The following is a 15674-nucleotide window of genomic DNA, read 5'->3' as shown; positions in this document are numbered from 1 at the left end:
ATATAAGGCAGCTTAAGGATGGAGCAGTGAGGGAAGAAGGGAAAAGGCTTCACAGATAGGTATTAGAAGACAGATCAAACTTCGAAGGAAAACAATTAGAACAACAACAAAAAGGAAAGTCTGGTAGAACTTGGTGACTCAGTAGCATAACATATGGACCTTGCTGGAGACAGACTTTAAAAAAAAATAACCTCTAATAACTGAACAGTATTAAAGTATTTGCAGGATGCTGTAGGAAACATTATTCTATAAAGAGACAAGGTGGAGCCTTAGAGACTGAGTTCAATCATATGAAATTATGACATTTCTTGCTGCTTAGCCTCTATGCAAAGGTTAAGGTCTAACCCTGATCCTAAGAAATGAAAGGCACTTATCAGTGCTTCCTTTGATGTACTGGCCAAGGCAGAAATCAGTACCTTGCTTGCTCACTGTTCTAGATCCAGTATCAGCTTAATTATAGTAATCCTCCATGGTTAGCATTCTTTAGAGTTCGAGGGGTGATTTATAAGGAGGCATTTGTCTTGAACCAAAATGAAAAGAGCCAGCGCCTAGTAAGTTATAAAAAGCTGAGTACACTCATAAGCTGCTTTAATTGCTGAAACTTATCCCCAACTTCCCCGATAAGGGCATGAAGATTATGTCTAGAGACATCAGGCTGACAACCTGAGAAAAAATTATTACTTACTAAACCAAACGAAAGCATTTAGCTCTTTAAGCTGATCTGTACAAGCTGAAGCCTGAAAGGAGGAGCTCTGAGCTGCCTGCTCAGCAGCAGCTGTTTAGGAGACTCACCTTTGATTTGAGATCCCTCTCACCACATCAGACTTCCTGTAAAGTGTTCACATAGGTAATCCTTAAAAACCCAGAAACTTGGCCAGGCGCGGTGGCTCACAGCTGTAATCCCAACACTTTGGGAGGCCCAGGCAGGCAGATCACCTGAGGTCAGGAGTTCGAAACCAGCCTGGCCAACATGGTGAAACCACATCTCTACTGAAAATACAGAAATTAACTGGACGTGCTGGTGCACGCCTGTAATCCCAGCTACTTGGGAGGCTGAGGCAGGAGACCCGCTTGAACCCAGGAGGCAGAGGTTGCAGTGAACACAGATCGCTCCACTGCACTCCAACCTGGGCGACAAGAGTGAGACTCTGTCTCAAAAAATAAAAATAAAAAAACAAAAAACCCCAGAAGCCTGAGAATTTCTGTTCTCCTCACCTCATAAAACTTTTTTAAGGAGCCCACGAGGCATAGCTTCAGGCTGTCCACAATCTCCTGATGCGGCATCTGGAACACCACCCGGGAATACCATTTTGTGAGGGTGCTAGGGTCAGGGTGAGCAGAGAGACAGAGAAAGGAAGATGAACAAATGCTCGAAGGGGACAGCCTATGGCTTATGTCAGTAACACAGGTTTCTCTACCAATCAATCCAAAAACAAATACCTAGAAAATGCATTTATATGTAAGAACAAGTAGTGACATGGAGAAAAGACATATTTAAGTCATATGCAGAACATAAAAATGTGTAATCGTGGCAGAGCGCGGTGGCTCATGCCTGTAATCTCAGCACTTTGGGAGGCCAAGGCGGACAGATCACGAGGTCAGGAGATCGAGACCATCCTGGCTAACACGGTGAAATCCTGTCTCTACTAAAAGTACAAAAAAAACTAGCCGGGCGTGGTGGCGGGCACCTGTAGTCCCAGCTACTCGGGAGGCTGAGGCAGGAGAATGGCGTGAACCCGGGAGGCGGAGCTTGCAGTGAGCTGAGATTGTGCCATTGCATTCCAGCCTGGGTGACAGAGCGAGACTCTGTCTCAAAAAAATAAATAAATAAATAAATAAATAATTTTTAAAAAGTGTAATTGTGGATATTTCCTACAAAAACTGCTCCAATAGAAAAAATTTAACAACTTAAGATATCCACCAAGAGAGGACTGGTTAAATAATGATACACAGAATAAATTCTGAGCAGCAGTTGAGTTGGTGGAGATTTATTTGTAATGATACAGGAAAATGTACACTTTAAGTGCATATTAAGCTAAGGAATAGTATGCCTAGCAATATCCCATTTGTACAAATATATATATGTGTGTGTGTGTGTGTGTGTGTGTTTCAGAGATATATATCACATGTATGTGTTAATATACGCATAGAAGAGAATCTGAAAGTATATATACATCAAACCTTTGGCAACTGTTAATATGAATAAAAGCTGGACCATGAGGAATTCTCACTTTCTCAATTTCTGCAGATATTTGGGATGAGCATGCCTTATTTTTACAGTTGGAACAAACAATAAAAAAAACCTCATTTCTGGGGGAAAAATGCCAACAACAAGGCAGCACAGCCCCAGCCTTGGAGGAGGTCGCTCTTCAGCTGGGAAGCACATTCACACCCGTGCCAAGTTAGTTAAATAAGCTGCAAAGCCAGGTGCAGTGCTCATGCCTGTAATCCCAGCACTTTGGGAGACTGAGGCAGGTGGATCACTTGAGCCCAGGAGTTCGAGACCAGCCTGGGCAACATGGTGAAACCCTGTCTCTACAAAAATTAGCTGGGTATGGTGGCACATGCTTGTGGTCCCAGCTACTCGGGAGGCTGAGGTGGGAGGATCACCAAAACCCAGGGAGGTTGAGGTTGCAGTGAGCTGTGATCATGCCACTGCACTCCAGTGCAGAGTAAATCCCAGTCTCAAAAAAAAAAAAAGTTGCATAAACAAATTTCATAGCCGGGCATGATGGCTCACGCCTGTAATCCCAGCACTTTGGGAGGCTGAGGCGGGCGGATCACCTGAGGTTAGGTGTTCAAGACCAGCCTGGCCAACATGGTGAAATGCTGTCTCTACTAAAAATACAAAAATTAGCCTGGCATGGTGGTGCGCACCTGTAATCCCAGCTACTGGGGAGGCTGAGGCAGGAGAATCACTTGAACCCAGAAGGTGGAGGCTGCAGTGAGCTAAGATAGCACCACTGCACTCCAGCCTGGGTGACAGAGGGAGACTCCATTTCCCTCCCCCCCCCAAAAAAAAAAATTCACATGAAGATAGAGGAAGAAAATGTTTAGAAATCTTTATATTGTAATACATAATGCTAAAAAGATTTGCTGGATTTATAATAAGATTAGGCACTAAAATGAAATAATCAAACAAGATGGCACTGTGAGCAGTACTTACAGATTGATGCTTGCCACGAAGCCAACCACAGAGCGCATGCCTCTACTGGGGTCATGGTAAACATCCATCCCGATCACCATTAACTGTTTCTAGTTTAGAAAACAAAAACAAAAACCAAACCCCAGACCTGAGCAATGCATTCCTCCATTTTTAATTACTGTCTGAATCCCAAAGCAACCTCCCCTTACTGTTTATACGTGAAAGTAAGTTCTGGGAAAGGAAAAAAAAAGACAATCAACTTGACATTTTTTAAACACAATAAGCACAGTTAAGATCTAGATCAGGGATCAGCAAAGGACTAAAGGGTAAATAACTTAGGCTTTGTGAGCCTTATGATTTCTGCAGAAAACACAGGTTGAGCATTCCCAAATCTGAAAAGCTTTTGAGCACCGACATGACACTCAAAGAGTTTCAGATTTTGGAGTGTTTCAGATTGCAGATTTTTGAATTTGGGATGCAAGCAAATGAACCCAAACCCCCAGAAATCTAAAATCCAAAATGCTTCTGGTCCCAAGTATTTCAGAAAAAGCACACTTGACCTTTATTTAATTCTATCTGCTTAACACAAAAGCAGTCATGGACAGTATGAAAAGGAGTATGGCTGTATTCCAGTGAAATTTTATTTAAAGACACTGAAAACTCACTTCATATAATTTTCATGTGTCATGGAATAATCATCTTAGTTTTATTTTTTCCGCCATTTAAAAACATAAAAACCAGGCTGGGCATGGTGGCTCACACCTGTAATCCCAGCATTTTGGAAGGCTGAGGTGGGCAGATCACCAGGTCAGGAGTTTGAGACCAGCCTGGCCAACATGGTGAAATCCCATCTGTACTAAAAATACAAAAATTAGCTGGGTATGGTGGTGGACACCTGTAATCCCAGCTACTCAGGAGGCTGAGGCAGGAGAATTGCTTGAACCTGGGAGGCGGAGGTTGCAGTGAGCCAAGATCGTGCCATTGCACTCCAACCTGGGCGACAAGAACAAGAATCCGTCTCAAAAACACAGAAAACAAAAAACAAACAAACATAAAACCCGTTCTTAGATAATGGGCTGAAGAGGCAGGGAGCCATTTAGACTACTGAGTAAGTGTTGAGAAGAGGAAGCATAACGAATAAGGAAAAACAGGAAAACAGCTTGGAGGATTCTCTGGAGAGGCAAACTGAACCATCTCGGCATCACTCACCAGAGGAATATCCACTCCCCAGAGCTCACCACCCAATTTACAGTTAATCTGAAGTAAAATCTTCTGGGCCACACTCCGAAGCCTGGTGGGCTGACCAATGGTTCGAACATTGACAACCTATAATGAAGGGACCAAAAGGTGTCAGGAGAAGCAGGTCACTATCAACCTCTCAGAAAATCTGAACTCTAAAGTAAACATTACATTTGTTTAAGAAACTCAAGCTAGAAGATAACACATTTCGCATTAATAATTCTAATTCTAGGGTTTCTAGGCATGCATGCACATGGGCAAAATACAACACACACACACATACACACACACCACAAACCCAAAACAAAATAAAACCAACAAATGAAAACTTTCAAAAGGATCTCACGCAGAGTGGAATGCTTTTTTAACTCCCATAGGAAAAACAGCTTTCCCCTTTCAGAATGAAGCCTACATTCACTCTCAGAACTCAGTCACATGAAACCACCTGGTGACTCAACCTCGGAACAAGCGAAATTGTTCATTTGGAAGCATGAGGGCAGCTTATGAAGAGCAATCTACTCTTTGCCAGGTTGCTCTAATCAGGAGAATCTTTCACCAGAAGGCTCTGCACATACTGGCTTCTAACAGCTACTTTAGTCTTTGTGAACACACACATCCCTCTTCTCAAGCCTCAGGGGAGGCGAGAGGTGCCATCTGTGCCTCCTGCCCCAACACCCACTCACCTGGGAGGGCACTGGGGACTGCACACAGCACAGCTTCTTGATGGCCCCATAGAGATCATCACGTGGGGCCATGATGATGCAAACAACCATCTGTATCTTCCCCTTGAGGAGATAAGGTATATACAAGTCAGGCTGTGGAATTCTCTGGGGACTTTTACAGGACTCTAGTTGGCAGTATTCTGAGTATGCAAAGCCAAAGGACCTTTAAGGAAGACAGGGAACTGAAATAAAGAGGGTGGACATTCCAACCAGAACAAGGTCCTTGGAGCTGAATTAGCATTCTTTGGCTCAGGGCTGTTCTGTATAGATAGGTAATATGTTACTATTAATTACCCAGAGCTGGCCCTGATTACCAAAAGATTTATCTATTAGAAGACTCAGATGGCTGGAAAAGGACCAGGTTTGAATGCATGCAAGGTTTACATTACTTGCTGCTTCCAATTCAGTATAATGTTTTTTACTACTCTCTTTGGTTTACTAAACAACTTATTACACTCATGCCACAGAACTTTAACCAAGGAAACAGGGAATGCAATACTACAAGAAAGCATTCAGAACTAAATGCAAACTGGAATGAAGCTATTGCCAAATTCATGAGCAGCCACTCCTAACTCTGGTGAAGAGACAGAATGATATTGTCAGCAGCACAGCACGTCGGTATCATCTATTCCTCACTGCTGAAGGAATCCAATATTGAAAAAAGAGGACCTTTCAAAGCCTGAATAAAGAAAAGCAGCACTCAAGTGAAAGAAGATTGCCAACCCTTTAAGCCAGAAACTGCTACAAAGGGTAAATCAGTGGTACCCTGCTCCAAATCAAGATTGGTGTAATGTTAAGACTGTTCAGAGGACACATTCAGCAACGACATCAAGCATTTCCAAAGGCATGAGAACGGAGCTGCGCACTGGGAGCCTATGGACTGGACACAGCAAACAGGTGCGTTTTTTCAGGCCCTACAATGACTTAAAAGTGTTTATGTTTGTTTAAATTAACATTTAAACATAGGAAGATACACACATATGCAATTCCAGGTTTTTGGCCTTTATCAACAAACAAGCACATTAAGAATCATTTTGGCAATCCTGTGTTTATATCTCCAGCCACAGGAGTTACCCTCTTTAGTTCATTTCACTCCCCTCCTGGCCCACTTCACTCATTTATACTCATCAGGCTCCTGGAGACATACGAGTTTGTGATTCCTCATAGAGATGATAATGGAATGCCTTAAAGATGAACAGACAGAGCAAGGCCGCTATGAGATAAGTTGGTAAGCGATATGAATGAAATTCACATCCATGCCACATGAAAACTGTCAGTTGTACCCTCTCAAAAAGGGAACACAAGTTGTGAAATGGGGGAGCTGATGTACTGGGCTGGGTTATTCTTTTGGAAGCAGAGCAGAACTTATCTATGATCAGGTCTGAGGGAGGCCATGGAAGAGTATGACAGGCATGGTAGATCAGGATGGAATTATAGAGAATGCACAGGCTGGGTGCAGTGGCTCACACCTGTAATCCCAGCACTTTGGGAGGTGGAGGTGGGAGGACTGATTGAGGCTGGGAGTTTGAGATCAGCCTGGGCAACAGAAGGAGACCCCATCTCTACAAAAAATTTAAAAATTAGCCAGGAGTGGTGGTGCACATGTACAGTTACAGCTACTCAGAAGGCTGAGGCAGGAGGATCCCTTGAGCCCTCAAGTTTCAGGTTACAGTCAGCTATGATCATGCCACTGTACTTTAGCCTGAGCAACAGAGCCAAGACCTTGTGTCTAAAAAAAGAGAGAGAGAAACACACCAAAGAAAGAATACAAGTGTGCTGTTGTGAATGATACACCAAGAGTGCCAGATCAAAAACAGAATGCTGCTGGGCATGGTGACTCACGCCTGTAATCTCACTGCTTTGGGAGGTTGAGGCAGCAGGATCACTTGGGGCCAGAAGCTCGAGACCAGCCTGGGCAACATAGTGAAACCCTGTCTCTATAATTTTTTTTTTTTTAATTAGCCAGGTGTGATGGCCCACGCCTGTAGTTCCAGCTACTTGGAAGGCTGAGGCGGGAGGACTGCTTGAGCCCAGGAGTTTGAGGCAACAATGAGCTAAGATCGCACCAGTGTACTCCACATGGGTGACAGAGTAAAATCGTATCTCATTTTTTTTTTTTTTTTTGGAGAAAAGGTCTCACTCTGTTGCCCAGGTTGGAGTAAAGTGGCATGATCATAGCTCACTGCAGCCTCAACCTCCCCAGGCTCAGGTGATTCTCCCACCTCAGCCTCCTGAGTAGCTGGTACTACAGGTGCATGCCACCACACTCAGCTAATTTTTAGATTTTTTGTAGAGACAGGGTTTTGCCATGTTGCCCAGGCTGGTCTCAAACTCCTGGGCTCAAGCAACCCGCCCACCTCAGCATCCCAACGTGCTGGAATTCCAGGCGTGAGCCGCTGTGCGCCCAGTTGACCCAATCTCTTAAAAAAAAATTAAAAAAAAGAACTCTATGATGCCAAGATGATTGAATTCTAGGATTGAACTCACCAGAACAATTTACCAGAATGTTCAATTCAAGGGCTAATTACTTCCAAAAGCCTTCCCCTTGCTTTTTTCTCTCCCTATTCCTCTTGTTCTATTTTATTTACAAACGGATAAGAACTGAAAAGCCTGCATCACTAAGTTGTGAGTGCTATGACCTGGCCAGCTCTAGTGTTCCTGATCAGTCATCAGGACCCAATCAATGGGCCATCTGCCAAGTTCATCACCAGAGTAATTTTAATCTTGAACCAGGCCGGACTGAGGCAGCTCAGTAGTGAATCGTGCAAGACGGCACCTAACCCAAGCTGCTGCTTTCTGAGCACAACATGTTCTATAGATAATGAACCACAGTTAAGTCAGCTATTCTCTCAGCCAGTTACGTAAGAAAAAGAAGACTAGAGTAAGTGAGGGTGCCAACACAGAGTGAGAGAAGCAAAATTAACCAAAGGGCATAAAGAACACTTTTCAATCAGTATTTCATGTGCGCATGGGTAAGACAAGTTCTAGGGCATCATCAACAGCAGACTGATAACCATGATACATTAAAATTAAGTATTTAAGTAATTTAAAATGGACATCCTATAAATTTATTGGAATTACATTTTTACCTCAGCTCCTAACGTGGATTGAATGGTTCTGACATAGGTCTCTATTCGGTCATCCTTTAGTTCAACCCAGGCCGGTGGGCTCATACGCATGCCAATGGGGCCGGCTATCTTCTCCAACATGTTGACCAGTTCTCGAGCCTGGTCCATTGCTCTCTTTGGGTAAAAAAGTGCCCAGAAATGCATGGGGATCTAGGAACAACCAAGAGCTTTTAGTATTTCTCACAATTTAAATATCCCAAACTCATACTTAAGATTTCATTCTAGAGAATAAATTACTTTTCACTCTCATTGCTTGAATCCTGTCTTATCTAACTCCTGTATTAACATGAACGTACATGATAAGAAAACTGTGGCGTAGTCTCAAAATGGAATGTTATACAGTAATGAGAATGGAAGAGCAACAACCATGCCTAACAACAGGATGAAACTCACCAACACAAATTTAAGAAAAGAAGCCAGACACAGAAGAATATATAATCTATGATTCCATGTATATGTAAAGTACAGAAATTGGTAAAATCAATCTGTGCTGTGAAAAGTCAGGACAGTGGTTATACTGGGTGTGTGAGGGGTAAGGGATAGGCAGGAACTGGGAGAATGGAGGGGGCTCCTGGAGTGCTGGTAAAGTTCTGCATCTTAACCCTTGGTGTGGATTACACAGGTCTATTTAATTAAAAAAAAAAACTCATCAAGTTACACGTTTATAAGTGTGCTTTTCGTTTATATTTCAATAAAACATTTAAAAACAAGCATTTTATATATCTGTTTTTATATATCTGGCCATGAAGTCCATGTTGGTCAAAAACACTGAGAAGTAATTATACGCCATTTTGTACTTTGATACAAATAGCTAGTGTATTATTAGTTCCCTAGGTGAGGTACTGTTTTAATCTAACTTCTTTCACGGATACAAATACCCTCTAGATACTCCCGGGGAAAAAGAGGGGGAAAAGAGAAAGAAAGAAGGGACAGTGGGTAACAGGTTTGCACTATGTGAATTACCACAGCAATTTATTTCCTTTCCCTAAGTCTATGGTCAGGCAAAGGGCTTAGCTCTAACAACTCATCAACTGCTCTGTTTGAAGGATCCCTGGTTAGTAGGTAATTCAGAATGGGGATTCAATTGGTACTTTCCCTCAAAAAAGAAGACTCTAGATCATTCCTGCTTCCTAATTCCCACACTTTGGGGAATACTGGTCCTCTCTTTATCACTTCAAAAATCACTTACAGTCAAGATGGAAGGGTCTCTGGTTACTTCCTTAACCCAGTTTAGTTCCTGAGATGTGATAAACGAAGTATTTTTTAAGTTAATTCTTTCCATTGGCAGAACACGTCCTTCAATCTAAACAGAAAATAAACCATCTATGACATGAGCCTTTTCAAACACTATTTAGAAAAACACTGCTACTGCTTAAGGCCTGCTCAGCTCCACCATAGACACTTGTCCCTGTTAGAACTTTTGAGACTAGCAGAATAATAAAGCTTCTAGCAGTGAAAGTCCCTGTCAATAAAAACCTACATTTATATGGGTAAAATTATTATAGGTACTAGTCTTTCATTATTGAAGCTTCCACATGATATCCCAAGAAAGGGATTTGAAAACATTGTCTATTTAGAACGACTGAATAAAGGAAAACAATCTTTAAAAAATATTTTAAAGGGGCCGGGCACCGTGGCTCACGCCTGTAATCCCAGCACTTTGGGAGGCCGAGGAGGGCAGATCACTTGAGGTCAGGAGTTTGACACCAGCCTGGCCAACATGGTGAAATCCCGTCTCTACTGAAAATACAAAAATTAGCTGGGTGTGGCGGCACATGCCTGTAGTCCCCAGCTACTTGGGAGGCAGAGGCAGGAGATTTACTTGAATCCGGGAGGAGGTTGCAGTGAGCTGAGATCACACCACTGCACTCCAGCCTGGGTGACAGGGCAAGACTCTGTCTCAAAAAAACTTTTTTAAATAAATAAATAAAATATAAGTATTAAAAACATAAATGTCCCTAAATTATTTTACCTTCATAAATTGGACTTAATATCCAAGGGGGCCGGGTGTGGTGGCTAACACCTGTAATCCCAGCACTTTGGGAGGCCAAGGCGGGTGGATCACGAGGTCAGGAGTTCAAGACAAGCCTGGCCAAGATGGTGAAACCCCGTCTCTACTAAAAATACAAAAATTAGCCGGACATGGTGGCACGTGCTTGTAATCCCAGCTACTTGGGAAGCTGAGGCAGGAGAATCGCTTGAACCTGGGAGGTGGAGGTTGCAGTGAGCCGAGATTGCACCATTACACTCCAGCCTGGCCAACAAGAATGAAACCCCGTCTTAAAAAAACAGAAAAAAGAAAATAAACAAGGGCTAGCGTGGTGGCTCACACCTGTAATCCTAACACTTTGGGAGGCTGAGGTAGGCGGATCACTTGAGGTCAAGAGCTTGAGAGACCAGCCATGGCAACATGGTGAAACTCCGTCTCTACTAAAAATACAAAAATTAGCCAGGCATGGTGGTGTGCGCCTGTAATTCCAACTATTCGGGAGGCTGAGACAGGAGAATCACTTGGAATCCGTCTCAAAAAAATAAATAACACACACAAAGATTCAGTTATAAGGATGTACACTGCATCGTTATTTTTTTAAATCAGTTAATTTTTTTGAGATGGATTCTCCCTCTGTCTCCCAGGCTAGAGTGCAGTGGCCCCATCTTGGCTCACTGCAACCTCCACCTCCCGGGTTCAAGTGATTCTCCTACCTCAGCCTCCCGAGTAGCTGGTATTACAGGCTCGTGCCTCGACACTCAGCTAATTTTTGTATTTTTAGTAGAGATGGGGTTTTACCATGCTGGCCAGGCTCTTCTCGAACTCCTGACCTAAGGTGATCCACCTGCCTCAGCCTCCCAAAGTGCTGGGATTACAGGCGTGAGCCACCATGCCTGCCCTGCATCATTATTTATAATAGAAAAATACTAAATTCAATTTGAATGTAAAAGGATAGAAAACCGTTAATAAAAAGTATCAGGCAGCCATTACAAATACTTAGAAAAATATGACCAGGCACAGAGGTTCACACCTGTAATCCCAATAAGACTCTGTCTCAAAAAAAAAAAAAACTTAGAAAAATATTAAATGACATGGACAAACATTCAAAATATACTGACAACAAAAGGAAGGTCACATAAATATTGCACACGTGTCTCCGTACATGCGCATACACCATCACGTTTTCTGGTTTACCTTATGTACATCCTTTTGCAGACGGAGCCCCCAACGCATCAGTTCATTGGTGGCTGCCTCGTTCTTTGCAATTCTTTGCAGCAAGCATTCCAAAGCACTATGGTGTTGCTTGGGGCTCAGATTGATTTGCTGAGCCAAATCCTAAACAGAATTAAAATAAAGATAATTTATAAAGATAACTTCACCAATATGAAGTTAAATAAACCCCAGTAGGTCTAAAATGTTTCTCTTTCCCATTGAAATCAGCAGAAATTTTCAAACATCTTCAAGGACTTATTAAATATATCTCTTAGGAAGGTGAATGTGATATAAGGTTAAAAATTGATTGGAAGGATGAGGTGGGTGGATCGCTTGAGCCCAGGTGTTCGAGACCAACATGGGCAACATGGGCAAGACTCTGTCTCTATAAAAAACTTTTAAAAATTAGCCAGGTATGGTGGTGCGTGCCCTGTACTCCTAGCTACTCAGGAGGCTGAGGCAGGAGGATCACTTGAGCCCAAGGGATTGAGGCTGCAGTGAGCCATGATTGTGCCACTGCCCTCCAGCCTGGGCAACAGAGCAAGATACTATCTCCAAAAAAAAAAAAAAATTGAATAATAGAAGAATTTCAAATGTCATCGACTCTCTCTTTCATGATGTGTGGATCTTATTTCTTTCTCAAAGCATATTTTGACTTTAAAATTCCTATAAGAGCCTATGAAATAGGAACAAAGGGGCTTGATTACACCTACTTAAAATGTGGGGCCTGGCACAGTGGCTCACGCCTGTAATCCCAGCACTTTGGGAGGCCAAGACAGGCAGATCACTTGAGCCCAGGAATTTGAGACCAGCCTGGGCAACATAGCTAGACCCCATCTGTATAATAAAACAAATATTGAAAAAGAAATAAAATTTGGGAAAAAATGTGTAAAAAATGCCATGTGTGAGGCATCCAGCCAAACAAAATAGAAAACCATATTCAGTCTAACACTATATGCCACAGCATACTAGTCATTTGATGTTACCATAAGTCACTTTTTTGCCCAGAACTTGTCATGGTGTTTGACTCATTTATAGGTACTTGCTAAATATTGTTGAGTAAAATCTAACAGGTATGCAGGAAGATTCTGAATCACGTAAGTGAGTTCTTTCTTTATTCTTCTGAGATGAATGAATTGCACAGCTGTTATTCCCTCTGAGGTAGTCATTAGGGTCAGTAAGTCTACAGGGGTAGATACAGCTCTGTGATCATAAAGTCATCAGGCAACCGGGAGTTGTATAGAAAAGGCCTTGACCTACAAGGTAGGTGAAAGTAGAAGAATTGGAAGGTAAACATGAAAAAAATCTCTCACAGGAATTTGGAGCTTCACTTCAAGCTCTTTCTTTATGATGTTACTAAAAACTGTATGTGGCATATGGGTCTAAGACAGACATGGACTGGAAAGTGAGGCAGCAGAGAGGAGTTCAAGTGTGGACAGCCCCAGACAGAGTGTGGCGGGCCGGCTCTGGGGTCTGGACTCACGCCACCTAGATGCTAGGTGCTGTACCCATCTGTGCTACTCAGCCCTGCCCACAGGAGCTGAGCCCAACACCCCCAGGACACTCAGGGCCCCACAAGATAAACCATCCTCATCTCCTGACTTATTTGCTTTTTGCCTCATTATCTTCTCCATGCCTTCAAATAAACTGAAGGCTTTAGAAATGTTACAATAACTCAGTGCTCTCAAAGAACCTCACCCATGGTCATATGACCAGTTTACAATTATCCACCTGACTGGTGAGGATGAAGATAGAGTTGTTTGTTTCTTCTTATTTTATAATCCAGTCCCTCTACTGTTCTAACGACCTTCAAAAGGAAGTTCTGATATGCTTTTTCACATCGTGTGTGGGAAGGGACATGGATCATGTTTTACAGAGGAGAAAACTGGAGGCTGGAAGAATGGACAGGCCCAGGTTACAATGCAAGCCAACATCAGAGTTGGAACGTGGCTCGGTTCTAACTCAAACTGTTAACCAAAAGGCTGCCTCACAAAGTGGGCATTTCCGGCTGAAAACACAGGACTCCAACCTTCATGGCTCTGAAGTCCTTCTTCATCTTCTCTGGGATTCCGGTCATAAAAGAAAGCTCAGGCAGCAGCAGGATTTCCCCTTTTAGCAGCTTTGAAGAGAGAACGAAGAGGGAAAATAAGGCAGTACAAGAGGCTCATGTTCCCGACCATACAGGACATGTCATGGCCAGGGCTGCTCCTGCAGTGATATACCTTGCACACTAAGGAGTATAAAATCCTGGAGGAGAGAGCAGTGAAATGCTAGAACTATTTTATCCTTTCCCCCTCAGTCACTGTACATACAGCCTGTTGTATTAGGTCAAAGGAAAAATACTGAAACTGTCAAAGGAGAGTAAAAACTAGAAAAAAAAAATCTGTCCCTCTTGGGCCTCAAGACAATGGTTAAGACGATGCCTCCTATTGCTAAGCAGTGTGCCTCAGTCTCACTGTATCCTACTGGTCTTCAATCTTCACATTTAAGACAGAGGAGTCAGGTAACAAGGTACCTTCCTTAAGCCTCTGGCCCTGTTAAAGTAAATGTCTAGGCCAGGCGCAGTGGCTCACGCCTGTAATCCCAGCACTTTAGGAGGCCAAGGTGGGCAAATCACGAGGTCAGGAGATCGAGACTATCCTGGCTAACACGGTGAAACCCCGTCTCTATTAAAAATACAAAAAATTAGCCGGGGGTGGTGGCGGGCTCCTGTAGTCCCAGCTACTCAGGAGGCTGAGGCAGGAGAATGACGTGAACTCGGGAGGCGGAGCTTGCAGTGAGCTGAGATTGCGCCGCTGCACTACAGCCTGGGTGACAGAGCCAGACTCCGTCAAATAAATAAATAAATAAATGAATGAATGAATGAATATCTATACCTTTCCTCATGGATTCAGAGTTTTAATCTTCCTTCACTGGAAATTCTCCTTAACTCTTTAACCTAATAGCTTATGTGGATATTTAGTTCCGCCTCGTGGGGACTTCTAAAGCAGATCTTACCAGTGTGAGTGGTGCCTCTGGCTGGATGAGACAGACAAACACTTGCACAGCTTTCCGCAACCACACTACGATTGCTACTCCACAGCTCCCACAAAGCCATGAGAACGGCTAAAAGCAGCTGACAGGATGAAGAACTTAAGCTGGAATTGTAAGCCTGACAGCCCTACTCACCATCCCATGATTATTCTGTCTCTCACTGGGCCTGTGAATCAGCAATGGCTGGTCCTCTTCCTTAACTGTGATCCCATAATTTTTGCTAGAGCAGAGTAGAGGCAGGAAAAAATTTCAGAAGCAGCATCAATACTCTTAGAGCACCATAGTCTGAGTCTCTTAACCAGGACTGAGGTATATAATTTGCATAATACTCTTGTCAAGGAGCCACTGCAAACCGATCATAATATATTTATAACCGGAAAAAGCAGGCTCAAATTATGTTGCAATTAAATATAGGAGAAATAAGGCTAAAAGTTCAAGAAAGACTTTGTTAAAAACATCAGGCTAAAGGGCTCAGGCAATAGAAACATGAAATGACAGTCAAATGATTAATGACTTGAATTTAATCTCTCCAGACTTCTAATAAAATCAGAAAAACAATTCAAAGCCCTGAGATTAATTTATATAGTAACTTCCAAATTACTAAAATAATTGAAGATATAATGGTAGCATACTCAAGTCAAATCCCACAAACAAGCTCATTCAGTCTTAGACACATTACCAATTCAATTATTTTGAAAGTGTCAAGTGGTATGCTATTGCAGAACTCAATATCTGCTGGAGAACGTGGACTACATCCAACCCCCACCCTGAGGCCCAAACCCAGTCTCTTCTTGCTACCTGTAGTATTCCAAGAATGTGATCTCTTTCCCATCAGACATCGTGAAGCTATCCTTTGGAGTCTTATTCCAATCCACATCATCAATACGATAGGTACGATTGTTATATCGGGTGATAACAATATTGCCAACCAGAAGCTTAGTACACTCCTCCTGGAAGTGTTCTTTATTCTGCTGATAAATGGCATGCCTTTGGAAAGAGATAAAAGACTTTTGGATCACAGTGTATATCCAGAACAGTATGAAAGGGATGGGGGATCAAGTAATTGAGGAATCTAATCACAGCTATATAGCACCAGAAGGCTCCAGTTGTGTTAAAAGATGGGACTCTTGCCAGATGCAGTGGCTCACGCTTGTAATCCCAGCATTTTAGGAGGCAGAGGCAGGAGGGCTGCTTGAACTCAGAAG

The 15674-nt window shown here is 42.8% G+C and overlaps 1 protein-coding gene across 5 annotated transcripts in view; it reads right to left on the bottom strand.

The window, feature by feature from the left end:
- The window catches only part of PIWIL2 (piwi like RNA-mediated gene silencing 2), a 91111-nt gene that overhangs the window by 37379 nt on the left and 38058 nt on the right, over positions 1–15674 (bottom strand). For all 5 annotated transcript variants that reach the window (XM_009454917.5, XM_528083.9, XM_003311634.7 and 2 more), the window contains 10 exons: positions 15268–15456; positions 14605–14689; positions 13466–13555; positions 11419–11559; positions 9424–9537; positions 8196–8384; positions 5068–5169; positions 4355–4471; positions 3167–3255; positions 1216–1321 (listed from right to left, as the gene is read on the bottom strand). In XM_009454917.5, the coding sequence (XP_009453192.3) occupies positions 1216–1321; positions 3167–3255; positions 4355–4471; positions 5068–5169; positions 8196–8384; positions 9424–9537; positions 11419–11559; positions 13466–13555; positions 14605–14689; positions 15268–15456 (1222 nt within the window). The remainder of the gene's footprint in view (positions 1–1215; positions 1322–3166; positions 3256–4354; positions 4472–5067; positions 5170–8195; positions 8385–9423; positions 9538–11418; positions 11560–13465; positions 13556–14604; positions 14690–15267; positions 15457–15674) is intronic.

Source organism: Pan troglodytes, chromosome 7 (assembly GCF_028858775.2).
Source record: "Pan troglodytes isolate AG18354 chromosome 7, NHGRI_mPanTro3-v2.0_pri, whole genome shotgun sequence".
NCBI lineage: Eukaryota > Metazoa > Chordata > Mammalia > Primates > Hominidae > Pan > Pan troglodytes.
The sequence above is the reverse complement of the archived record's forward strand: the minus strand, read 5'-3'. Positions and strand labels throughout refer to the sequence as shown.